Source organism: Mytilus galloprovincialis, chromosome 8 (genome assembly GCF_965363235.1).
Source record: "Mytilus galloprovincialis chromosome 8, xbMytGall1.hap1.1, whole genome shotgun sequence".
NCBI lineage: Eukaryota > Metazoa > Mollusca > Bivalvia > Mytilida > Mytilidae > Mytilus > Mytilus galloprovincialis.
Window position 1 is genome coordinate 33,797,397 of NC_134845.1, and position 27,434 is coordinate 33,824,830.

General features: G+C 30.8%; 1 protein-coding gene across 1 annotated transcript; it reads right to left on the minus strand.

Moving 5' to 3' along the window:
• Positions 1 to 1,543: 1,543 nt before the first annotated feature.
• Positions 1,544 to 24,285, minus strand: LOC143085615 (cholecystokinin receptor-like). The gene is made up of 3 exons (XM_076262077.1): positions 23,571 to 24,285; positions 7,576 to 7,950; positions 1,544 to 2,259 (listed from the first exon to the last, which is right to left on the minus strand). The coding sequence occupies exons 1-3, from the start codon at positions 23,902 to 23,904 to the stop codon at positions 1,640 to 1,642; spliced, it is 1,329 nt and encodes a 442-aa protein (XP_076118192.1). The 5' UTR covers positions 23,905 to 24,285; the 3' UTR covers positions 1,544 to 1,639.
• Between the last annotated feature and the right edge of the window lie 3,149 nt (positions 24,286 to 27,434).

Consider the following 27,434-nt stretch of genomic DNA (forward strand, 5'->3'; position numbering starts at 1 on the left):
CGTATTTCGTATTTATAATTTTTCAATGACGACTGTAAGGGAGGTTGTAACATTGGTCTGAACGACAATATATACCAATTATCCAAATATTCAATACCATGAATACGCTCCAAGTTGTTAAAACTTCATTTAACATGAAATTTAATATTTTGCGACACATAAATTAGTACCTTTATAGCAATTGTTACTTGGTCGAACTTGTTTATTTAGAAACAATCACTTAAGCCTACCGGAAAATTATAAAGCCTATCACTTATTTTATACCTTAGCATACTAGCATTTGCAAAACTTTTTTAACCTGTATGTTTTAACCCCTCGCATCTTACCCTTTGGACCATCGCACTATAGCGTAATACACCAACGTACTTTAGCGAACAAACAACCATTGCACTTTAGCGTGAGACACCATCGTACTTTAGCGTAGACCATCGCACTTTAGCGTGACCATCGCACTTTAGAGTACCATCGCACTTTAGAGTCCTACATATATACCTTCTGTAGAAGATGTGGCATGAGTGCCAATAACACAATCCTCAATTGAGTATTAAGGAGGTTCGCTTGTTATGTTTTGGATTTTTTGTCAGATTTTCGAAATCCTCTGGTTAAATCCATTTGAGTGGCTTAAAACATTTTGCCCATTGACCCCCATTTTTCTTTTTACATGTATAATTATAAGCCATTAGTAAAAGTCTTATAAAATTTTATTGATTTTTTAATACTTTTTGAGAACTTTAACTTGTCAATGATAAAGCTATGAAAAATCAAGAGAGAAAATCTTCCCGCAAAATTTTCAATGGCTAATATCTCGACAACAAGCACATTGACCCCTAAATTTTTTTTTTAGCTTTTTTTTATTCCTTAATTACTCCCCTATCAATAGATACTAGTGTTAAGGAATGTCATTTATTTTGAAACTCAGTAGCAAACTTCCTTAAGTGGTGATGTCTGGGCAATTTAGTCGTTGTTGTTTGTTGTTCTTTGTACGTCTACTTTCGAAGCGGAGTCTGTTGTAAAGACATTAACGGCACCAATCTAACTACATCAGATAATTGCTAGTGTGGTATGTTACGACTGGTTTTGTAATTCTTATTCCTCTTTATCTGTCTTTATTTACTTTTGTTTACCTTTGTATTTAAAAAAAAAACAATCTGTACCGTATTCCCTATGTTCTTGTAAATCGCATACTCTTAGACTTATTTTACTGGTACAAAATGTATCATGATTGTACACACTAAAAAGTAAAATCACAAAAATACTGAACTTGAGGAAAATCAATTCGGAAAGTCCATAATCACATGGCAAAATCAAATAACAAAACGCATCAAAAACGAATGGACAAGAACTCTAATATGTACTTTTTGGAAATAATTACTTGATACAGTCTAGATTGTAGAAAGAAACGAACTTGATTTTCTATCATTATGTGTTTCTGATCTTATTTTGCGTCTTTATGGAGAAACTTATCTGCTTATAACTAATGTAAAGTAATACCATCATTCCGTCTCTAATGTATGTTTGCTACATTAATTTGACAAAATTGCTGTTTCATGTGTTTACGTTTTTCATTTTATTACCAGAAAATGTCATAACAAATACAATAATTAGATTTCACAGTGGAAAAATTATATCCTTGGCTTTATTATACCGCTACCCCATCGCTAGAAGTGCCAATAACCACTAACATGGAATGATCATCAGGGGAAATATTCTTGTCATTTGGTGATGATTTAACGTTTTGCTTCGATCTCATAATACTCAATTTAGTTCCATTTAACTTGAGAGATGTACTATGGCTAGAAAATCTTCGAATATGTCGAGAATGGCAACAACCAAGTACCATTTTAAAAGATTGTCTGAATTTCTGATTCATGAAACAGTAAGTAATCGGATTACACGTGGTAGAAACATAGGACAATACAAACATTATTGAAAATGTTACATTGGAAAAATGATCTTTTAAACTTTCGTAGTGGAATATCTTCCATGTTAAAACAATATATAACGGTGTCCAACATACAAAAAATTCCAAGCAGACTGCTACAAGCATTCGTATCACTTTCAACTTAGCAGCCCGATTCCGCTCTGGATTAGAATGACGTATTACCCGTCGGTATTCTAACATCCGTCTAGGTGTTGATTCTGCGCTACAGTATCCATTATCTGGAGATGTCAGTTGGGATCCATAATTTGAGTATTTTAAGGAATTTCTTTCGGTTCCTTGTTGAGTAAATGATCCAGAAAATTTCCCATTAGCAACACCTGAAAGAACAAATGGTCAACATTATATTATCATATAGTGTCATTATAGCAAACATGTTTTAACAAAGCACATTGTAAAAAGTAATACATGACGATTGTATTTATTTGTGCAAATTAATATTTGAACTTCTATTGATACACTTTTAAGTGTCTTTCTTGTGTTTTTTGCACATTCACATTTCCCTTCGTTAAATTGTTTGTTGTCTTATCGAAGTGGTAGTCACATGATCTTTTATTGATTACAATGGATTTACTACTGGGTTCATACAACACTCTGTCCCGCTGTCAGTAGTATTCATTGCGCCAGAGGCAAAAATAGCAAACAATGCACATTTTGTTGACTCTCAATATTCACTCCTGAAGATTAAAGCATAACAGTTTGAGTTCTACTGTGTAGGTAAAATGTTGTTGTTGATAAACTCTCAGCCTTTGGGATTATCTATCATTTAGCTCAATAGTCAATTCTCCGTTATTGACATGGTTTAATTTATAAGCACCCTTTCTTGAATTGTACGTTTCTAAATTTTGAAATTGTAAAAAAACTTTCAAATATTTTCAAATACCTTAGGCAAAATTGACCTCAGATAGTTTGACTTTTTTTGGTCCTTTTTGGTCATATAAATCTACAACTGCTTTATTTTTTATACGTCCTCGGCTTAAGCATATACTGCTTTTTGCGTTCCTTGCGAAGGGGAATAATAAACGATTCGGACGCATACAATTTACAAAGCTATTGGTACTAATCCTTTGTATTAATAAAGTAAATATGAACCACTAGATGAATGCACTAGCTATCACATTATGGAAGGAACAAGACCCTTTTGTATTTTTCTAGCAACTGAGAGAACTTTTGATAATATGTATCTTTATTTTTTTTCAACGCCTTGGTATCTTTTATATCTTAATTTTTAAGAATGGGATTGCTACAGATAAATTTTCCTGACGATGTAGAATTTGGTGTATAGTTAAACCGCTTGTCACTGTTTAAAACGGTAGTGTAGGCCTCTTCATGTCTTTTGGTAATTTTTGACGTTAGGTTCTTGTATTAGTGACATGACATGTAAACCCTCATCTGCTGTTATTAGTTCGTAAGATCATAGTAATTTAATCATGTTCGACACCTTTTGTACACATGTCGGCCGCATAACTACGAAAATAATAAAGAGTTAGTGTAATGTTTGTAAATGAAAATAAAAAAGCATCTGCAAAATCGCATATCAATTTAATCGCAAACGAAAGTCAATTTATATTTTAGTTATACTCGGTGCAAAGACGATTCGGGTTAAATAACAAATGTGTTTAACATAATTATCATTAAAACAAATTCAAGACATCGAAGGGAGTCTTGATGTAATAAATCATTTGTTTTACTACTGTATCAATTTATATTCATGACTTTTAATTAATGAATGACAATATTCTGATTGATTTTCATTAGTTTGTCTTACTTTGTCTACACTTTATTATAACAAAGGAAATAACTGAGCAGATCAAACTCATATTTATTGACCATAGACTGACCAAATAAGTATGCTGAACTCACAACCAGTGCAATTGCCTAGCAAAATAGCTATTAAAACGTCAGTATCGACAATAACTTATACATATGTCAGAAAGTACTGACATGATATAAAACGTATTTCTTGAATTCATATTGAATTATTAAGAAACTAAGTTTTTAAAGTCGTCTTTGCATGGTTAAAGTTATTCTGTTAGGAACCTCTTGGTCATAACGCTCCCCCAAGAATTACACCCCCATAGTGTCAAATGTCTTATTTGAGCCTTCCTAATGAAGTCAAATTCATTACAAAAAAGTGCGTGAGACGCATAAATTGTATCGTTTAACTTTTATTATTGGATTAGAAATAACTATAAATTTTATCATTCAAAACAATTTATAAAGCAGCGGGCAAAATTTTATTTCAATGACAGAATTCTTTTTTGTTGTTATTGTATGATTATTGATGCTTATGGTATTCAACTGTGACACGTATCTAATTTTTAATTCAATCGTGCAAAATTTACGTCTCTAAAATGTCGTAACAGAGGGGCAGATGAAAATTCACAAGAAAGATAAAAAATGCATAGTAAATCAACTTGCGAGCCTTATTATATCGGAAATATCAACACAAGTTATTCATCATGAAAAAAAAAAAAAAAATCGACAGTGTAGTTTAAGTTACTTTTTTTCCAATTCAAATATATGTAAAGTTTATAACCAAAATACCGAACTCCAAGGTAAATTAAAGTCCATAAAAACTTTCAAAATAAAAAGTTTGAATTCATCAACTAACGGAACAAATTGAAAACAACTGGTATATTTTTTGTGCAAGAATAATTGTGAGTTAAACCTGGTTTATAGCTAGCTGAACCTTCTACTTTTATGATATTTTTTATTCAAAGTTTCGTTTTAGGGAAAAAATAAGAAAAACAACCCAATAATACCAGAACTGTGTAAACAGACATCACATACAAACAACACATCTGACTGAAAAAAATCATCAAGCAAATAAATCTAACGATTTTTTTAACATGAAAGTCCTAATAGTAATAGTATACACTTTCTAGTTAAAGTAGAAAATTAGTAAAAGAATAATACAACAGTGAACAAATAAAACAAATCTGTACAAATCTCATGCGTCCGAATGGAACCTCTGGACACCTGCACGAGAAACCCCCAAAACCCAAACCACAACAACTGAACGTATACGGAGTCACGTCGTCAACCGTTATACAACCACATAAAATAGAATAGTACAAGACAGGTAAAGCAAAACTGTCTAGTAAACGAAAAGATACAAAACTACACCATCTTTAATCCTTGTAAGGGAAATTTGTTATCTCGTGAACACATATCACACAAAATTATAATCCTAATATTATGTCACTATGTTTATTGGACTGATTATTTGTTTTCAAGCTCAACATTTTAGTATATAAGACAATATGATTGAGCCGGAAATTATATCTTCGAATGCCAAAACTTTCAAGATGTTGAAATTTCATTTTGATCCCGATTTTATGTCTTTATTCAAAATTGCTACATCTAGTTTAATCTCATTAAGTATTGAGGGATAACAGTTTTAAAAGAAAACACTTTCTGACGGATGACTTGGTATATCAGAGGGATATAAATAATTGTCAATGAGATAAAATTCCACGACGGAGCAATGCAATTTGTCTATAGTAAACATTAAATATTTTTGTTTGTTCCTATCACGTTGTCAGATGGTCTTCGACTCATGAGTTTTAATATCCCTTTGATAACTGCCTCTTCTCTAAAAAGAAGACACACAGCTGAAAAGATATGAAACAATTCAAAACAGTAAACCAACCTAAAAGCAAAAGTATGAATTATGCTAAAAGACAAATAATGTCAGACAGCAATCTAAGACAAATAAATGACTACCGGCTGGTTGTTTGACGTAAGAACATAAAACATTATGCAGGAATAAACATTTTTATTGCGTTAAACAATACAACAAAAGAATTTACTGAAAAAAAAGATTGGTGCAATAGTTGTCCAATTGTCAATATGAAATTTGCAAAAAGTGTGGGCATATCTTTTAAACAACTAAGTAAAATACAAAAGAACAATTTGAAAAGTTAAATGATCAACGGCGAACAAAATTGCATATAAAATGCATACATTTTCCTTTAACCGATGTGCCAGTGCATACTATACAGTACTTTTGAATTTGCCAATCAAACTGAAATGTTGTGAACAAATAGCATCTCTAACTCTTTAGAAACAGTGATGATGCTTCATTAAAACAGTCGATACAATTTTACCAATACCATACAATAGCTGAATACGTCTTTTATAAAACGATATTTAATAATTGACAATATATTAGGAATACATTTGGCTCATTTGTGTTATAAAATGAGATTCATTGCAGGTGTGATTGGTATAATTTAAATTTAATTTTGCTGAACGAAATTAATACTATATTTAGAAATATTCGATGACTTTGTCAATAACATTACAGGGAGTGCACTTGGATGCTATTTTGCATTTAGGGCTTAGATTTAATCTCCTTATCACAGTGTCCCATATATACGTTGGGTTGTTAATGCGAGTGTTATGATTAATAGTAAAGATGTTTACTTTGTGCACTATTTTGACAGCTTGTATTAGGTTGAATTGGAAATTAAATACATGATGTACATAACTAAAGACTTTAAAGACACCGGTGACTCCGTTAGATCTGTTTTAATTATCTTTATGGCCACTCTCCAACAGTATAATTTTTTACTTAAATCCCATTTATTTTGGTGATTTTCTATTGCTGATCATACCATTAATATTATTACTGTTCAAATTTTTCTCTTTTTTTCAATAATTTCCCAAAAATCAAAAATGCGTTATTTTTATTGGTATTTAAGGGCAATACCTTCTTTTAGGTCTCAGTCGAAAATTTCGACTAAGTCGACTTATTTGTATAGATATTGACGTGCTGATAATTTTTGCTGATAGGTTATACATGAAGTTATAGCTCTTACCAAAAATTGTGACCATCCTCAATGAAAGATTTAAAAAAGAGAGCCTTCTGACAACTACAGCTGTGGTATTTTTTGTTTTGGCGGTTTTTTCTTGGCTAATATTTTTTTCTGTCGTTCGGAATATTTTTCGAGTAAAATCGAACAAATGTTTTTTTCAAAGGAAATGTTCTATTAGAGTTCCACTGACAATGATTATCACTTGACTTATCAATAAATACTTTCGTGACGATAAATCTTGCATTTTAAAGTTTCTCTCCATTTGTCACAGTTTTCAGATAATTGACAAAAACTCAAAACATATGACAGAATAGTCACTTGTCTTAGCGGAGGTAGCTTCAATAGCTATAGGGAGTCAGCTGACCATTTCAACCATATCGAATAATTACATAGTTCTGATCTGTTGAATGGTTGTCGCTAAACGTCAAAATGCAAATATGTCTGGCATACTAAGAATACGTAATTATATATTAAATATACTCAGTTACAAGAAAAGAAGTTGACAAAAATAGTGTCACTACAGCTCCTGTACTAAACTTTCAAACGTGTTATAAATTAGAATGTGTTTATCACAGATAGCATTATATTCTTTTGATTTACCGGACTAGACCGTACATCTTTTCATTCTGCAATCAGGTTGCTCATTGAATGTTTTTAGAAAGCAAATTAAATGAACGTTACAATACCTCATTTCCAAAGCGGACGTTGGAAATAAAGTAATTTTAATTGAAGATATTATATGAATTTCAATATCCAAAATACTATGCTGAACATGAATGATATATACATGAACCTAAATAAAGTACAACTTACCATTCAACTCTTTCTGATGTGCCTGTGCTTGGATACCATCCCATAATGTAGAGATGATACACCCATATGCAGCAACCATTAACAGAAATGGACAAAAGAGCAAAATCAAATCAAGAAACACAGTGTATGCTTTTACAAGTGATTCGTCTTCCCATATCTCAACACATCTGTGATTTCCAAGTCTTAATCGTTTGTATTTGGTTTGTACTGCTATAGGTATCATCACAACGGCAGCTAAAATCCAGCAGAAGATGATAACTTTGTATGCATGGGATAATGTCTGCCAGCGGCGTGAACGTAACGGGCGGCATATACCAAAGTAGCGTTCCAAGGATATGGAAACCAAAGTGAAACAGCTAACACCTACCGACACACCTGAAACAAGATTAAATGTTAATTATTTCATTGAATTTACTGTGTGAAAGCCAAACGAATTCATTGCAATAAAGGTCATAATATTTAGATACTAGCGAAAAATATTCAGACGTCTGGTCGAGAAGAAAACATATTTCGAACAAACGTTATTCAATGCAAAAAAATCATTTGTTTTTCACACGAAATAATCAATTTGAGCGAGCGAAATATATTTCAAGCTAATATAATTATATTTTGACGGAGGGGCACCTGTTTTTAATAACGAGTCTCCTTACACTTTTGTTTTGAACATATTTAGACATTGACAACGAATTCTGTAATAAGATGTGATCAAGCTTTTTTTTATTGGTTAGTATGGACAAATTAAATACTCAACTAAAAATGATTTTGGCAAGATTATGCAAACAAGAGGTTCAGAAGCATTTTTGTTTAACTTATATACTGATTTTCAGAAATCAAATCAACTGGTATGTAGAAAATATCAAATCCTTAGGCTGACAGTACGTTCAACACCATACGTAAATTGTAATTTAATTCATGCAGTTTTCCTGACAAGAGTCATATTCGATCGCGAATTGGGCGTTAAAAACCATTTCTAAGTCAATAGCCGTAGACATCAAACTAATCTAACTTTATTGCATATAACAGCATGTTCGAAATTGCAACTTGTCTCTTACCTAACTTTACTTCATTGATTAATTTGTTTATTATACAGGTTAATGTCTGTCTTATTGGCAACTAATGCATCTACATCGGAGCGCAATTACTAAGAAAATTAAATTATCTATCAATCAGATGTGAATTGCTTGATTTCAGTTAACCTTAGTATACCTAAATGTTGAAATATGGGTTTTCACCCGCAAAATATTTCAATGTGTCAGGATTGATTGGTAACCGCAATTAGCGCAAGGGTTCTGCATTGATATTAGCTCTTATGAAGGTTATGAAGGTTATTAAGTGTCGTTCATGCATAATACTTCTTTTGATGTATTATGAGAAGTAACAGCATTTCATCAGTTAACATAAATCATCAAATACACAACAACCGCACAAAAATGAAACGAAGATTGAAAAACAAGTTACAGATGTAGATATATATTAAAGCATCGTGTTTGTTCCTTCTTTTAAAGTTTTTGAAACTGGTTTCCTTGTAACAACGGTTGTTAATAATACATGACGTATGATTTAATAATTAGTAAAACATGATTTCATACATTTGAAACTATTTTCCACATTAACTTTATGAACAGGAGTTTACTTTTACCTTAATCACTGTAAATCTTGATGAAGCGTTTTTTTACATGACATTCATGATACTTCATCATTTAGTGTGATTTATTAATGAGATATGAAACATTTTTTGTTTCTAAGATATAACCTGTAACGTAAACTTTGAGATTAAGATTTGTGCAATAACAAAAATTGTCTATCAAATTATTAATACAATGTATTTGCGGCCAAATTCAAATTTGTCCGGAAAAAAGATTTGCAACCCGATTTCATTTAAATCTGGTTTTGTCAATAAAAAAACAATGTGTTTTGAACAAAGCATAAAAAAAAACACGAATGGCTAATTGATTAGAAGTAGACTTCCTAATTTGCTTTTTATTCTTCAGTTTTAACCCCTTCACAATTTCACAGCTCTAACTAAGATATTGCCATTATATTGACTCTTGCCGAGGACGAATGATTAGTATATTTAGGTATTTATTATCGTTGTTTCAGTAAACATAAAAAAGTTAGAAAAATACTCTATACAAGGACAATGCCATTCACGTTTTTACTATTTAGAAAAAAAAAATGATTGCGCGTTAAGCGACATGAAAATATAATTAAAAAACAAACAGCTGTGAGGTAAACTTTAATGAGACACATTGTAATGACATAACAGCACAGAAAATCCTAACGGTTAATTGATTAGGAGTGGACTTGCTACATGTTCCTTTATAATTTCATATGTTTTCTTCAATTTTAACCCCATAACAATTCTACAGCTCCAACTAAGATATTGCCATTATATTAACTCCTGTCGAGGACGGATGATTAGTATATTTAGGCATTTACTATCGGGGCATTTTTCAGTAAAAATAAAATAATAAGAAAGAATTCAGATGAAAGGGAATTGCAGCAAATATAGCTATGGAGGTAACAACACAATTGCATTTTGGCGACCTTTTGTAATTGTTAAAAACAGTTGAAATGCAAAAACAATTTTAAACTTAATCAAAAGTTTTAATATTTTATAAGCTTGGTTTAATCTTATTTGCTAAATAATACATTTTCTCTGTGATGCGCTTAAATATCTTCATTCAAATAAGAATGACTTATCCTTGTTTTAAGTTTAAAAATGCATCATGTCTTGACATGCAACAAAGAAAAAAGAATTCGTAACTGTCTAATTCCTTTCCGCTGTGAACTTTATCCGGGTACATGATTGAGAATTAAGAGTTAAATGTTGTCTTATCCCTTTTTGATGTTTATAACTACAAGAAATCCGGGTACTTGTTTCTTTATGACGTTTAAAACAGGCAAATAAGGTACGTAGAACTGTCATAATCATTTCTGGGGCAGATCGGTCAGAATGGGTTCTAGGACATAGCAGTGCTAAATAAACGTAAGTAGAAAAGGTCAGTAAGCAGAATTATGTCATTCAGTAAAATTAAAAGCAAAAATGAATACGTCTATTACCCTTATTGTTACATACAGGTAAAATATTTGAAATACACAGTTATCCTATTATTACCGCTGATATTGTTTCCGAACCGTGTTTATTTGACATGAAACAAGCTTATATTTGTCATCGTTCTCCTTCTTGGTCACTATGTCATGCATCGTTCATTTTGACCGCAGTACAATATCCGTGTTTCACAAATGAAATCTACCCATTTCAACAATTGTACACTCAGCTAGTGTTCTAAGACAAATAATCAATAACTATTATTACAAATTCTAATCTGGTTTTTTATTCTACAAAAAGTTGTACTTTAAAGATTAGCAGTTAAAAGTGAATATTCTCGTGACAGTTGGAAGTGAATCATCATATTGTTTTATACGAAGATAAGAAAACGATTGTCATATTTGACAAATTGACTCAGCGTGGACTTTGCGATTCATCATACGTTTTTAATTCTATGCAGATAAGAAATCCATAAGTAAATAGAAACTTTGTATTTTATTGGAAACGTTGATTTCATTAGACAGTTCCCAAATATGATATAACTTATATGCGCAGGTTAATGATTTTTCGAGGGATTAAAAAGACAAATGATACATGTAAGTCAACAACTTTTTGCTAGCAACTTTTCAATCACCGTATAATTGATGAGTTTGATCCCATGGAATGTGCCTACTCAGAGGGATCATTCTAGCAACTTACACATTTTTTTGGCAAAGTCAAGTACCTTAAGTTCTACTATAGACTTTAACAATGCAGTGTTCAATATTTGTGCCTAATTCAAAATTAAAAATGTGTATCCCATTTGGGATATGATAACCTATATGGGTTATTGTGACCCATTTGTGAGTTAATCTCAACCTGTTAGTCACACTAATCGTGTATTTAAGATCTCCACATATAAATACATCCCAGATGTCAATTTTTGCAACGTTTTTACTCTCGTAAGAGATAAGTCCTAGGATCAACTTATTTCTGTACCCCAGCTTACTCTTGTATTCGTAATCGACTGGTACGGTGTTTTTTAATCATGGAAAAAAATAGTATGTACAAGAAAATATTGTTAGAATGTTTAAGTTTTGAATCATAAAAGATATCTTGCATTTAAAAAAGCTTATATTATACGCCTCTACGTAAGTTTTTAATCTGTCTGTACTCATAGGAAGCTTGTGATATTGTCCAGTTAGACTTTGTGAGCACAGTCATTACCTTACGTCGGCGTTTAAAGGTAGATGTATCATTTACAATAATAAAACAAGTATGATATTTTAGATATAAACAATTTATACAGCACAAACGTACACATGTACAGTTCCAAGTAAAGCAACTCACCGAAAAAAAAATGTATATTGAAGACAACATTTGGATTAAAATATGATTGTTTACATTAAGGCTGTAAATTTGACGCACTTATAACTTAATAATCAATAACTTCCAATAATTTTTCATCGTTTCTTTTTTTTTTTTTTTTATTTCAAACTAGTATTAATCCCGCAAAACAAACACAAATATTCATAGAGTTTAAAGATATATACGATTCGTTCAATAATACATGCAAATTGAATCAGTCGATGTGAAGATTTGGGAAAAAATAATTAAAGTAAATTTAATTATAGCACGGTTTACAATGTATACGTTAATGTGCTTCAAAAGTGAATTGAAGTAGAAAGCAGACATTTAAAAATAGACTTAAACGTTTGTTTACAATAGATTTTGTATATAGCATGTATAGTGCGCATAGATTTCACAGGCAAATAATTCTTCGAAATATTGCAGTGATGAGAAATCATTTGAAATTTACAAAATATAAAGATTCTTCAAAGAATGTTTGTAAGAACGTTTACCACTCATGACCATCACAAGCTATCTACCTCACCTTATATTCATAACTTAAGGAGACCATTAGCAAGACTAATCAAATCTCAACAACTGCAATATGCTCTGATCTTTCGTTTAAATATCTAGAGGATATGTATAAAATAAAGGATGCAGGACGTGTTAACTTTTTAAGCTGTAAATTGAAAGGACATTTGAGCAAACAAATTTGGATAAATGCTTTTTAAATTTTGATACACCTGAACTAGGTTGTACAGAACATTATTTATATGTTTATACTTTTATTTCTGATGTTTTAAAAGTTAACTTCTTAGAGTTACTTGATTATATTAAAAAATGTATTCGCTTTTTGTTCATCATTGTAAATGCGCGTCTGGCGTACTAAATTGTAATCCTGGTACCTTTGATAATCAATTAGTAGATAATGTATAACTTTCAAAAGTCGTTTGTATTGTTTCGTTAATTTCTCTTATAGTTGGTGTGTTTCCTTCAGTTCGTAACCCGGATTTGTTTTCTCTCAATCGATTTTTGATTTTCGAACATCGTGATACAACTGTTACCTTTATTCAGCAACTTACAAAGGAAAAGGACAACTAAAACCTGTTGATACATATATGAAAGTACTGATTTTGCTCTTGCAAGATTCTTAAACGTAATATATTAACTGTAATTTAATGCTGATAAAGTGATTAATTATTCAAATCTATCTTTATTTGTTTGAATGCTCTAATTTAAAGTGGTGCCTCAGGCATTATGTTAATTATAACATTTATTCATTTGCATAACCCACCAGGAGGACGTAAACTCATTTAAATGCATTTCCTGATGGAAATATTGCTTTTTCTTTTGCATGGTAAATAATCACTGAACATTATGGTTTACGTTTATATCATTTACTCATGTTGGTTTTTTGTACTATCTGTATCATGATTCAGTGTTCTGATCCTTGGACACAAACTTCAAAGTTAACATGTGACACATACTCCAATTGTACTGGTCACCCTTTCCATTAAAAACAAACAACACAAAAAAATCACAAATAAACTGTTCAACCCAAACATATAACTAATGAAAGACAAAAGGGGATAGTTAAGATCAATAAACGATTAAAATCATCTTGCAAAATATATGAAATATTCTGATTTCGTCCTTAAGATAAATTCAATTATTCAAACATATTACAACCACAAAACCAGCAAGTTAATGTGTTATTGTATACGTGTTGTTCCATCTCTTATCATCCTTTAAATCGTCTTTAAAAATGCCAAATGTCTCATTACGCCAATCAAACGACATATTGCGGTTATATATTACTCAGTTGCGGGATCATTCAATGAAGCAACAACGACATTCTAGAAGATTTGTTATAGATTGATGTTGCAATTGATTTTGAGGTTTTTTGGTTTTTGTTGTTTTTTTATTTTTAAAAGTAGACGAATTTTATAAGCCATCGTATTCAGATTTAGTTCAGTGATGCAACTTTATAACTCAACATGTGTTAGATTACATTACTGTTATAATACCAGTAACATAATATAGGATTAGATCTGTTTCCCCAGTTTATTGCATCCTTTTGTGATAGCGAACTTTTTCATCGAATAAAGTTACAATTTCACACTTTGATTTAGGTTTATTACGCTTGGAATCGATTGCCATTATTTTTCGCAAAAGGTCTTTAAAATTTCAATCAAGAAGTTGATAATTAATTGTTATAGATTTGTATTTGTTCTTATATATTACGTACACGCGATTAGTTGTATAACATTGCCTTCGGAAGAAATATGTTTTTCTATTTCCTTGATTGCAAGTATTCTCACTGGAGTTCACTTTAATTAAACAGGCATTTTACAACCTTTAACATATAAGATGATCTAACAGAGTCAGATGATTCGGGTAAGCAATTATAAAACCTTTGTTCATAGTTTATTCTTTTTCTTATACCAACTTTAACTAAAGTTTACGCTCTAATGATCACAACATTTGATGTTACGATGATTAGTGGTAAACAGAAGTCTTTAGTTGATTCTTTGTTGCCATAGTAGAAAGATATTTTTCAATTGACGATCATATTGTAATTCAGCTCAGTATAATAATCACTGAAGTAGCAATGGAAGTTAGGCCCAAGTGCGTAAGCATACCTATAAAAATTAAACCAGTTATGGTTGTAGATAGATATACTATGAAAGAGGTAAACGTAATATTTCGTCTACTTGAAAATATGTTTGAAATTGGAAATTAATTAAGGTGATTATGTGTATACTTATTTACCAGTAGATATCATGGTAATAATAAGTTATGTTTTTTGACTGTTCATTGCGATATTAACAAATGTCAAAGCGTAAAATGATTATTTCCCACATTGTATCCATTAAAAATATAAAACAACACGTTTAATAATTTATTGCGTCCGAAGCGCTTTTCTGGATTTACCTTCATCAGGAACGCTCAAAGCCAAACATTTGAAATCCGAAGATGTATAAGTACCGAAAATCGTTGAAGAGCTATATGTTAAAAATACCTAAAATAAATAGCCAAATTCATCTAAAGCCAACTTTGCCTGAGGGAGTTGAAACCTTAGTTTCATAATAATTTCAAAATTTATAAACGGACAATTTTAGTAAAGTTTGTTTAATCATGTCAGTACCGAAAATACCAAATTATTTTTTTAACTGAAGTTTGCAAAATATTTAAAAACAATTGCAGGTTAATAATCATGCGTTTCAATATTGAGTCATATCACTGGAAAAATACAGTTCTGGTTCTGCATTCGCTCTAAGATTTTTGTAGATTTTAAAAGACTCGATAACATATCGATTTCATTATCTTACTCAACGTTAATTGTTCATCAATGTCTCTCAAGTTATTGGAAATTAAATGCCATGATTGAATCTACGTCTTAAACTACAAGACGAAAGAAAAAAGTTTTCATCAATGGTTGTAATAATTACCTTCAGATTTCTATGGAAAGTTTGATCTAATAATTAATCCTTGAGTGTAACATTTTATAATCGTTTTGAAAAGGGATTAGTCACGAACACAGTGGTTTATGGTCCATTTGTTACATGCCACATAATGACTTAAAGTAAAACAAAGTCTGAGTAGGCTTGCATTTTTATTAAAAAAATGTATTGAAATGTATTATTTGATTGCTTGTGTATTTGTATTGGTAATTGAAGTATATTTTTAAAAGGATGATATGCGATGAAAGTTATACAATCTGTTACAGTTAAATATCACAAAAAGATAGAAATAAAGGAATAATATGTAGTGTTTGAATACTTTACAATTGACAAGTTGTTAAAAGATACACATACAACTAAACGCCTTAAGTTAATATTAATAAAAGTCAATCAAATTGCATCTTTTTGAGTAAAGGGTTGACGTTCACGAGTCAAAAGTCTAATATCATAAAAGGAAATAAGGTTTTATTGCAATTCGTCGCAAATGAAAGTTTTTTTTACATTCAACAGAAATGAAATATTAAGTAAATATAAAATAATGAAGACCCAGTTCACGATGGAGTTGATCTATACATTAAAAGTAAAAAGTAAAACTATTAACAATTGCAAAAGTTCTGTGGTAGAATTACATGTTGATTTGTATCCGAATACAATGTAAAAGGTAAACTAACAAAATACCTAACTCCAAGGTAAAATCAAATCTGAATTTTTCCTATAAAATGGGAAAATCAAAATCTCAAACAAATTAAACGAATTGAACACAACTTTCATATTCCCGACTTATTACACTCAGGTATTTTCTTCAGCAGAAATTGGTGGATTTAACCTGGTTTTAAAGCTAGCCAAACCTCTCACCTGTATGAAAGTCGCATAAAATTCAAACACCGAGAGTTTTTTCTTCATTCAGTGCATTGACGTTAATTACATGCAAGTTAATTTAAAAGAAAAAAATCTATCAATACAGACCGTCCATGGCCAGTATCTTCTAAATTCTGCGACGCATTAACATTTTATTGTTTGAATGGTAATTACTAAAGCTTTGGTATGTAAATATAGAAATTACGATTGTCGTCAATCCTTCAGAGAATAATCCCTTAATCAGGAACAGAATTCTATTTGACTAAATCATTTTCTTAAATAGTTGTATATTACATTGTATTGAATATAAATGACGTCATTATGTTAATTTTTGTTCGATTGTATTTGTGAACTTTTGTATATTGATAGTGTTTCAAAATGACCTTCATGACAGGAAATCTTAGCCTTGTTTTAAACTAAATGAACATCTAACAAAACAATAATATGTATAGAAATGAGGGGATGTGGTTTAATTGCCAACTAGACAACTCTCAACCAGACATCACACGCCTTTAAACAATATTTAACGTCACATTTATGTAGGAATGATGTAATAAATGTGAACCAGGTTATCTTATAACGTAGCTGTTGTAAATAAACATTGTTTTCTTACATTGACGTTTTTATGTATTTCATATTATTTTTGATGTGTTTTCTTCTGCATGTATTTTGAAGCTTTTCATAGTATTAAAATTATGACAATTCAAACAAAGTCGCAACGCTTAATGTGTTTACAACTTTAATAAAAAATTCAATTTAATGATACAAACCAATTATACTTTCACACAAAACTCTTCAGGATAAATGTATATATGTCTGTTTTTAAAAAAAGTAATGTATCATAATCGAAAATGGAACGGTCGTTTTGTACCATACGAGAGATACAATAGGATTAGAATCGGATTAAGAAGTGGATAGTCGGGACGAATTTGGCTAGTCACGAGTGAATGTGGGCGCGTGCCGGTCAATTTTTCATTGTTGTCGTGATTAAATTATTTTTTAATATTTTTTTATTACAGTTTGAATTACCATCCACGATTCACAGGATATTGATCAGACTTTTGACAAATATTAAACGGGAATAGACAAAGACGGCATATAAAATCGGGAATGTGATCTCTTATTTTAAAGCACGTATTGATCTGTATTGCTGGGTTAATTTTGTTTTCGTTGTTTGTTTCTGGTGCAGTTAATGGGGTTTATTTCATGGCAATTCCTAATAGTTCCTATATATATTATATCCTAATAAAGAACGAACCAAATATCCTTCATTTTTTTTCTTTCTCCTTGTCTTTTCTATAAAGTACAATTTATGTTTCCTTGAAGCAATTATTTGAATTCATTAATGACGTTATTTGTCATCGTATATCATACATCGTGTGAACAATACTCTTTGATGTTTGCTGTTTCACGACTTTAAATAGTGAATTATGTGTGCAATTCTGGATAATTATTATTTTTCTGTAACAAAGTTTATAATTTACTCCAGATTTTAGCTACATTGTAGGTTAACACAAATCGTTGTAGAAGCTGGTTTTATACATATGTATTCATGCAAATGAACGATAAGCGGTAATTTTTAGTTTAGTTATATTAACTATTGAATTTGTCTTCTTTTAACATGACATACAAAATCAGTATTTTGATGTTTTGAAAAAGGATCAAAAAGAGAATTTTATTAGAAAATGTACATAGAAAGGAAGTCATTACAAACGTTAACACCAGTTCTAAGTAGTTTAGCATTTGTTGCCCTCCATTTTTTTGTCTTTTTCTCCCCGTTGTCAAACAACGAAGTCGTTTTATTTTGATGTTTTTTATAGTTGACTGCTGTGTCTTATAAGCCTTTTTGTTTATCTGTTTTGTTATCCGTCCTTGTGGGACGTTTATTGGGTAAGGAAAAACGTTAAATGGTCCCAATAGTACTGTTAGTCGTGATTTTTAATGAATGTTACCATTGTTTGTTAAATCTTTTTAATCGAAATTATTTCTACTCAATAAATTAAGCATGATTATTCCTACACAATAAAATCTGTTTTATTGCCAACCATTTTTTTTTTTGCCACAGGGAAATTAAACAATTAACTTGAAACATGCAATACACGTTTTCAAACATTTGTGCACCGACGTCTGATGTTATTATACATCCTTGGCTTTCAAATATTCGGCTTTGAGTGAAAAAAAAAAAAAATAATCCCGAAAAACGCTTCAGACGCATGCAATGTATAAATTAAAATTAGGAATGGAAATGGGGAATGTGTCAAATAGACAACAACCCGACAACAGAGCAGATAACAGTCGAAGGCCACCAATGGGTCTTCAATGCAGCATAAAATCCCGCACCGAACGCGTGCTTTAACTGGCCCCTAAACAAAAATGTATACTATATCGGTGATAATGGACGTCATTCTAAACTAGTAAAGTAGTTTTAACCTTTTGACATGACTGGTATCCGGTATTTCTGATTGGGACTTTCCGGTTCCCGAGGGTTGCAAAATCTTAGTAGTCAATGCTAACATTATTTATAACAAATCTTTCTTAAATTGCACATCTTTAAATTTAGAAAATATTAAAAAAAAGTAGTGTGTCATTTCGCCATTTCAGAATCTTATGCATTTCCAAAAGCGTACGCCAAAACGTTGTGATTGGTTAAAACGTTCTAAACAATTGAATTCAACTAATGACCTAACGTTGTTTTCGTTTTGGTGTACGAACAATGAGATTACCCATAGTCATTTAGATTCTGAAAACACTAATTACATCAGACACAGATAACTTTAAATGGTTCGGCTATTACTTTTATGTCCTGTTTGGTCATATAGCTCTTCGACTTAGTTAGTTTCGAATATATTCTTGACTTTCTAATATGCTTGGAGCGCTCTTGGCGATGGTAAATCTAGAAACGCATGAAATGTATAGCGTGAGGTTTTCATTTATTTTGTTTCTGTTTTGCTGAATCATAATTAAACTCGGGCGCTTTTTTAAAACAAAAATTTAAATATTGTCATTAAGCTTTAGAAATGAGAAGCTGTATTACGAAAATACAGTTATATACTTATCACTTTATCAAAACAAGTGTTATATTTTTGACCTATAGGTATTTTGAAATAGTCAAAGTGAATAGATATTAAGTTAAATTAAAATTATTAAGACTAACAAATATAAACTGATCCAGATTAAACTAAAACTTTTAAAACAGTTATATTAGGTTTCTAATAAAGATTTAAAGGCATTAAACAAAATGTATGCGCGAAAAATATATATGGAAAAATGACAACATCCATTTGAATTGCAAGGTACCAGCTATATGTATATATACTTGTTAAAGGATTATTAAGCAGTAATCAATTCATCTTAATAATTAACGTTAACTTTACATGCGATTTAAAAATATTTGGCTATTCATTAGAATTCCCCAGTTGAAGTATAAAGAACCTACGTCTTAAAAATGTTCTGGCTTTCATAATCCAATAAAGCGCTTAGAATGCAATGGAAGTTATCAAGTGATACTTCCTTCTTCTTTTTTTTTAAACCGCAACAGCATAATATGTAAAAATAGAAACTTTCATAATATGAACGTAGTAACTCAACTAAAATGATTCAAATTTCAGATGCCAAAGATGTGTCGGTTATTGTATAGAAAGGTATATAATATGAAACTTAGAGCGAGGGGCTTGCCCCCGAGCTCTTACTTTCATATTATATACCTTTCTATACAATATCCAATTTAGCACATATTTACAACTTGAGTAATCCTGTAATTAGTGTAATCGACATGTTTTGGCTGACTAGATGTAGCTCATTAACGTAGTTTTGTAAATCTACTCACTAATCTCATTGTAAAAATGGGATTTCAAAAGACCCTTGACTTTAGAATGAAAAGAAGCTAGGTAGCTGCTGGTGTAAGTATGTTTATTGATATAAAGCGGTGTTTTACTATACATGTACTTATTTACATGGTAAGATGACAAAATAAATTGAATAAGAGCAGACAATTCTTAAATTGCAATTGAAAGCTTTAACTTCTTGAAAACATTTTTTAAATTCATGTAAAAACTAAAACTATATTGAAAATGCTTTTGAATGAGTACAAACAGTTGGATCCCCCTCCCATACATTTTTTTAATCTTTGGTTGAAACACCTTTTAAAAAAGGCTGGATCTGCCCCTGGTATGTACCCATAGGTAGTCCAGTGGATAGTTTACATTCATGAAATATTTGTCACTGGTCATTAGGCAACCAATAATCGACCAATTTATGACGAAATATATCAAATTGCTTTATTAATAATTTCCCTTCAAAAGATTCATGGTTGACTCGTTTTGTGTACAAAGTAATTGCATGGAAGATAAAGGATTACAGATTTTAGATGGAGTTGTATTTTAATCAAGGTATAAAGAACCATAAGTGTTACTCTTTATTTTAATGAAAGAAACTTTTAATTGTAAAAAAAAAAAAATTGGATCAAAAGACGATTAGTAGGATGTTAAGAATCTGTTTAAAAACTAATTACAAACTATTTAGTTAAATTTGGAACACAGAATTTTTTCAAAATACCCAGTAGCAATTGTTGTTCTAATATCTTGATTACGATACAATGAAATCTTACTCTTGTGGTCATTCATGCGTAGTTACTTAGTACACGGAAAAAGTATGTACTATGAAAATTAGAAGGCAAATTCAAGCAATTTGATTGGACGAGAAGTTGTAAGTATGTGCTAAAACATTATAGCCAAGTGATCTTGTCAACGATTCACAGTACAGGGAACACTATTCAATAATAATTCAATAGAATCAATGCTGTCATTTATTGTTCTTACCAAGATCTCGCAGTTCATATTGATAACCTTGTTAGATTAAAGAAAAAAAAACCAGGCTAATAATTCTACAATCCTGGTCAATGTCCTCTTACATAATCAGGTAATTAATCTAGTTGTTGAAGAAAAATGTAAAAGTATGTCAAATATACAATCATCTTGTCGTTATCTTAGTAGAGTGACAATTATTCTCTTTTGGTCGTAAATAATGGTTTTCAAGTTAATTTTCATAGAGGTAAGTTTATATAATAATCAACATTTGTCAGCTTCTATTGTCTGAATAGTTATTGCTTGACCATTCTGGTTATTGATTTACTTGTTTACAAATTAAGTGGGACATCTTAGAAACATTTGATGATGTGAACAGCTACTTTTACAAAAGTACATATGCTTACATCATCTGATCCTCGTGCATGTATATTTAAAAAAAAAAGTATATGATAAAAATATTGCTGTTACCTTATAATTATTTTTGTTACAATAGAAAATTAAATGTATTCCTTTTATTTCGAAACTTAGTTGTTGATTTTGGTGTTGCTACCTGTGTTTTATTTGTTTTATTAGCTACATATTCTTCAACCTTAGAATATTATCGATTTTTTCAAAATAGATGTGCAGTAATTTTTAAATGGCGATTTGCAATAACTATATACTTTAAGAAAACAAGTTCAACTTCTGATGTTATTTTTTGAAGCAAATATTTTCTATTTCAAACCTCATATTTTGTCAACTACTTAGATTATAAGATATAATATGTTTTGGTTGATATTTATATCGTTTGCACCAATGATCGAAAGTGCAAGGCGATGGGGAGTCTAACATTAATCAACTTAATATCTACATGGGTGTTGATGCAAATTCTTTCATATAACTATCTTTCGTAAATGATTACATATTTCAAATACGTTAACATCCATGAACATTTTTTTCTAAAAGGACAAATATTTCTCAGCTTATCTGTGTGAAAACTTGTTTTATAGAACGTCAAATATTACGCTTTTGAATTTTACTACAAATTTACTGCAACTGTTATTGCAACATCTATTGTTATTTAACTGATAATAGGTGTGTTATCAAAGTTTCGTTATTCCGCACGTGCATTATATAATAAATATTATGACGATTATTAAAAAAAAGCTTTTTCAGTTTTTTGCATCTTGCAGGTGTTTATCATGATACCTGTTGAAATTGTTGCATTTTCTTCTTTATTTTAGTCCGATTAAAACGTACTGATTAATACTTTTTGGCATCTCTTTGCTCACACTAACGGCTATTCAAGTATAAAACTGATTATGAAATTTGACGTTGTCTTGAACATGCTAAACAAGCCAATGAATACGACCACTATATTCTTTCCAAACTAATCTAAACACAAATTTCAATAAAAGTGTCCACATTTCCAGTTATGTCAGAAGTAAAATTTCATTTTATATAATGATGAATGTTTATTGTCCACCAGTAAGTATAACAAGCACATTAGTACGATAACATAATAAAGTCACATGGTGTTTTTTTACCTACATGTTTTGCCTTTTGACACTGAGTCAGAGTAACATGCTAGCTAAAAAGTCCGTATTATAACATGTGAACCTCTCTGATAAACTAGTACATGTATTATCTGAGTTAATTAGTCTGTATTCGATCTTTAGCGTACCGTGTTCAGCTTAATATAGAAAAGATGCAACAAATACCAATTTACTTTTATTCGTTTGACCTTGTGGCGGATCAAACACATTTATGTCCTCAAACCCTTGCACTCCCAGTCTTGGGTGCAACAGGATCACAGAGGCCCTAAACTTTGTATCATTGTTATCCTCTCAAATTGAGTTGGTATGCATGGAGGTTTACATATTTAAAACATCAATTATAAGGGTTTATTTTCAAAAGCGCACAGCACACATGATACTTCAAAATGTATTGTTTATAATCAAGTCCACTTTTATATTTCAAGAAAAACTAAAACAATATAAAAAATTTCGACATAAAACAATTCACCAACCCAACCTAAGAACCAAACCACATAGGTTACAAAAAAGATATTTCATATCGATGTATTTTTATTAGTGCCAGTCTTTGTAAGAATCAGGAGATTAAAAAAAAATAAAAAAAAATATTTGAAAAAAAACCCGACCTTACCAAGTTATTTGGAAGTTACACTCATGCTGAGTAGGAAATGTTAGGTCTTTCTTTTCTGCGTGTCTGGTTCTTCTTCGAGAAATCTCTAAATATATTATTTAGAATGATGGCAAATTACAGAGTTAGCTCCCCTACATTTTTAATTTCTAAAGCATATCAACCAAATTATATCTTGAATTACCTGAACAGGAAAAAGAAACAAAAGTTATATTCGTGCACCAGTATACATTTTGAACATAAATTAATGTCAACTTGAGTGGGTTTTTTAATTTTCAAGTTTTTACCAATGCCTTATGTTTTGGCAGATTGGCACTTAATTACAAAAGTGAAAAGAAAACTTACCTTGGAGGTATCGAATCAACACACACATAGTCGCTCCAAAAATGAAATTTTGTAAAAACATTGGAATCAAAGTAAATGGCATACAAAATACTGCTAGTAACAAATCACTAACGGCAAGGTTCAGTAAAAATACGTTTGTAACAGTTCTCATCCGCTTATTATGTACTAATGTAAATATGACTAACAGATTCCCTACGACTGCAGCAATGAAAATAATAATGTAAATCACAATTAATATATAACTTAAAGAACTTGTTGTTTCATTTCTTTGGAAGTTTCGAGCATCTGTTAAATTATCAGTTAAAATCGACGAATTATTGAAATCCATTTTCATCTGCAATACCACTTTACTTTTACAATAGAAAAAGATTATTTTCTTTATAGTATTTTTACTAAAAACAATCTATTATATCTCTTCATTATGAGCTGAACGTAATTAAGACTTGTATCATCCAGATTAATTGTAAATTAGAATCAATCAGGTATTTAGAGTATTTCTATCGTAAAATTCATAGAACATTTTAAATCTTTTGAATGTCAATGAAGCGCAAATGCGTATTAATCCTGCATTCAATAAATTTATTTCATCTCTAAAAATTAATAAATAGTTATGATGTATTTATCAAATCGTTCCCTTGATATGTAATCAAACTAGTTCGGCTTGTCATATCAATGTTGACATCTGATTCAAACATCAACTCTAAAATACCAACAATTTATAAATGATAGACTGTGTCACATACAGATGTACATTTCTACTTGTTAATTACAAACACGGGTCATCTAAATTTCTATTGGTTTTCTGTTTTTAGTTTCGGAGTTTAGTCAGAGAAGGCAATAGTCAATAATATACACCCACTGGAATAATAACTTTAACAAGGCATTGGCTGTCATAATCCTTTCAAAGTATCTCTTATTATATTAATACGAAAATAATCACGTCTCATCTGGGGTGATGATAAAGTAATAGAATAATGATACTTTTGATGCAGATAAAAAGTAACTAAGATAGACTTAAGTGTTAACGTTGAAATATTAATTAAACTTTGCTCTTACTAACTCCTACTTGTAGCATTCAGTAAATGTTATACAATTCTATATTATGTAAATTTTCATTGCTTTTCTATTATAGTTTCGTTGCCTGGCTGATTATTTGATGGATTGATTGATTGACTACTTTAGTTGGACAGTTTCTTTGTAGATAGAAGAAGATTTGGTATTTGTGCTACTGATACAACTCTCCATCCATGTTTATAACCGTTAAAAAGACACAGTGTCATTCTTGATAATATAATTTAAAGTTTTTAAACTCACAATATCATCGAAACAGGCCGGACCGGAACATTGAAGACACACGAAACCCCGCCAAAATATCATTTGCCTATATGTATTAAAAGGAATTACATGATGTCTCTATCCTTTTGTATTTATAACACAATTTTACTACTTTAAATGACGAGTCAGTCTGATAGATTGATATGCATTGGTTGTGTTCGTGTTCCGCAATCTTTATTGTTCTATGTAGTGGTTCTGAATAGAGGAAATCGCTTAGTAAAAAATGAACTGTTTAGATCTTTGTAGATCGGTATTCTAAGGTTAACACATAATGCATAATAGTTGATATCACATGATTCTTTTGATACTTGTGTGAGCTTTTTTTGTGAAGTAATTAGCTGTTTGTTTGTTCGTTTGCTTTAATCATATTTTTTTACTGACCTTAAACTATTGTATTTACGTTTAGTGCTGACATTTGAAAATGACAGAACTTGGAGTTTCACTTAAGATAAGATATGTACTTACAAAGTAGCTTTCAGCGTATCAAACATCTCAAACTGTGAAAAAAAAGTTTGGCTGAGGATATTAACACATGCCTATCTGTAATAGACAAAACATGCAATGTTTCTGAGTACGTTTGTTTTGTTATTGCATTAAAGGGGGGGGGGGTATTAAATAGAAACCCGATCAAAGAGCAGTAAATAAATAAATAAATCAAGGCCGAAACTAGGTCTTCAACGCTGTAGTACAAATTAAATCGGATGTGCTTATAGCTTTGTTTGCCTGTTATAGTAATTTGTACTTAGTCTAGTATTCATGATCTAATTCCCACCAACTTGTTAAATCATATCAGGGAACTCGAATCAGTCATATAAGCTGTCAATAGACTCTGACGGTGACAAACAAAAAAGTAACATATTTATTTAATCAAAAATGTGAATTATTTTCATCGAACAGATGTAAAAAATATGGACACAGCAGTTTAGTTTAAACATATGTTATTTACTCAAAGTAAAATGGATTCGACACAAGTAAACCATACTCATGAGGTCCGCTCCGAATAACAACAAATTACCGTACAATATTAATATGAGCATGCAATAATTCAAATCATACAATACTTTACGAGAGTATCAAATGAAAAAGATGAAACAGTAATGACGTAAAAATTTAATTGGTTATGAAGATGATGTTGATGACGTGAATGTAACCGCAAAGATACTTTTTCTACCTAACAAGAAATCTCTCAGACCTTTTGATTAATTCGGATACATTTAGACGCTTTGTTCATACAAGGGGTTTGGATTACCAGATGTTAGTGTAACATGTAACCGGGCAGGGACGTTTAGATAATTTTATCCTCGGGTTCGTACCAGTTTCCATGGATTTGTAAAGCAATTCAAAAGTTATAATGTCAAACAGTTTACGCTATCACTACCAAATATACAAATACTACATGAAATTGATTTCAATACCTATCGACCGAAACCGATAAACTAAAACTGTTTCAGTCCGATACTTGTTTAAACCAACTGTTTTAAACTATAGTCTGAAACCTCAATGTATGGAACTGGTCTGAAACCTAACTGTATGCAACTGGTCTGAAACATCAATGTACAAAACTGATCTATAAAACCTAAATGTATGGAACGGGTCTGAAATCTAATTGTATGAAACTGGTCTGACGGTTTGGAACTATTGTCTGAAACTTAAATGTATGGAACTGGTTTGAAACCTAAATGTATGAAACTGGTTTCAAACCTAAATGTATGGAACGGGTCTGAAACCTAAATTTATAAAACGGGACTGAACCTAAACGTATCAAACTTGGCTGAAACGTACCAAAACGAATGTATGGAACCTATTCCAACTGTTGTAAACTTTCGACGTATGAAACTTTATTAAAATATATTTATAAAAATGTTGGAACAGGGTAGCATGTTATGGTATGGTTTAACAGCAAACACTAACTAAAAGAGTGAGAAATGTGGAACGCAAAACCTTAGCACTAACCCTGTTTATACAACTTCTACGGAACCAAAACTATCTATATCTTCTCAGGAGGTTTCACACACTCCGATATGTTTGACTTAAACTGCTAAATAACTTAACGGTCCTACCTTTCTATTCTTCTGCTATCAACGTCTCCGATACGAATGACAACTTACACTGAATAGCTACTCACTATTCATACTTCGAACGCGGACCTCGAAGAGAGCATCATAGAAACAACTGTACATGTGAAGCGTCTGATAGCAACCAAGGATTAAGGGATGATTTTAGATACTGTTTTCAACGATAAAAAAAAAATCAATAGGAAACTAATATAGATATCGGAAAATATATAATTGTAGAAATATTATAATATACTTAAACAGTCAATTCGTAACATTAGTAACTTAACATTCAGTATAAGGTCATCAGAAAGCCATCTTAGATTGTTCATTAGAAGTTCTCTCTGGTGTGTCTCAAAGTCTCAAAGTTGCATCCACAAAAACACGATGGGTCAGCAGTCAACATTGTGCTAAATTCTTAATCACTATAAAACAAACAAATATATAACAAAGAAGTCCATAAAGGGCATATAGA

Bases quoted from the DNA above. Each gene is read 5' to 3' on its own strand.
- LOC143085615 (XM_076262077.1), bottom strand. From the start codon at position 23,904: ATGAAAATGGATTTCAATAATTCGTCGATTTTAACTGATAATTTAACA. The intron at 7,951-23,570 runs GTAAGTTTTCTT...ATCTTGTTTCAG, and splicing joins GTTGATTCGATACCTCCAAG to GTGTGTCGGTAGGTGTTAGC. The intron at 2,260-7,575 runs GTAAGTTGTACT...TTGTTCTTTCAG, and splicing joins ACATCAGAAAGAGTTGAATG to GTGTTGCTAATGGGAAATTT.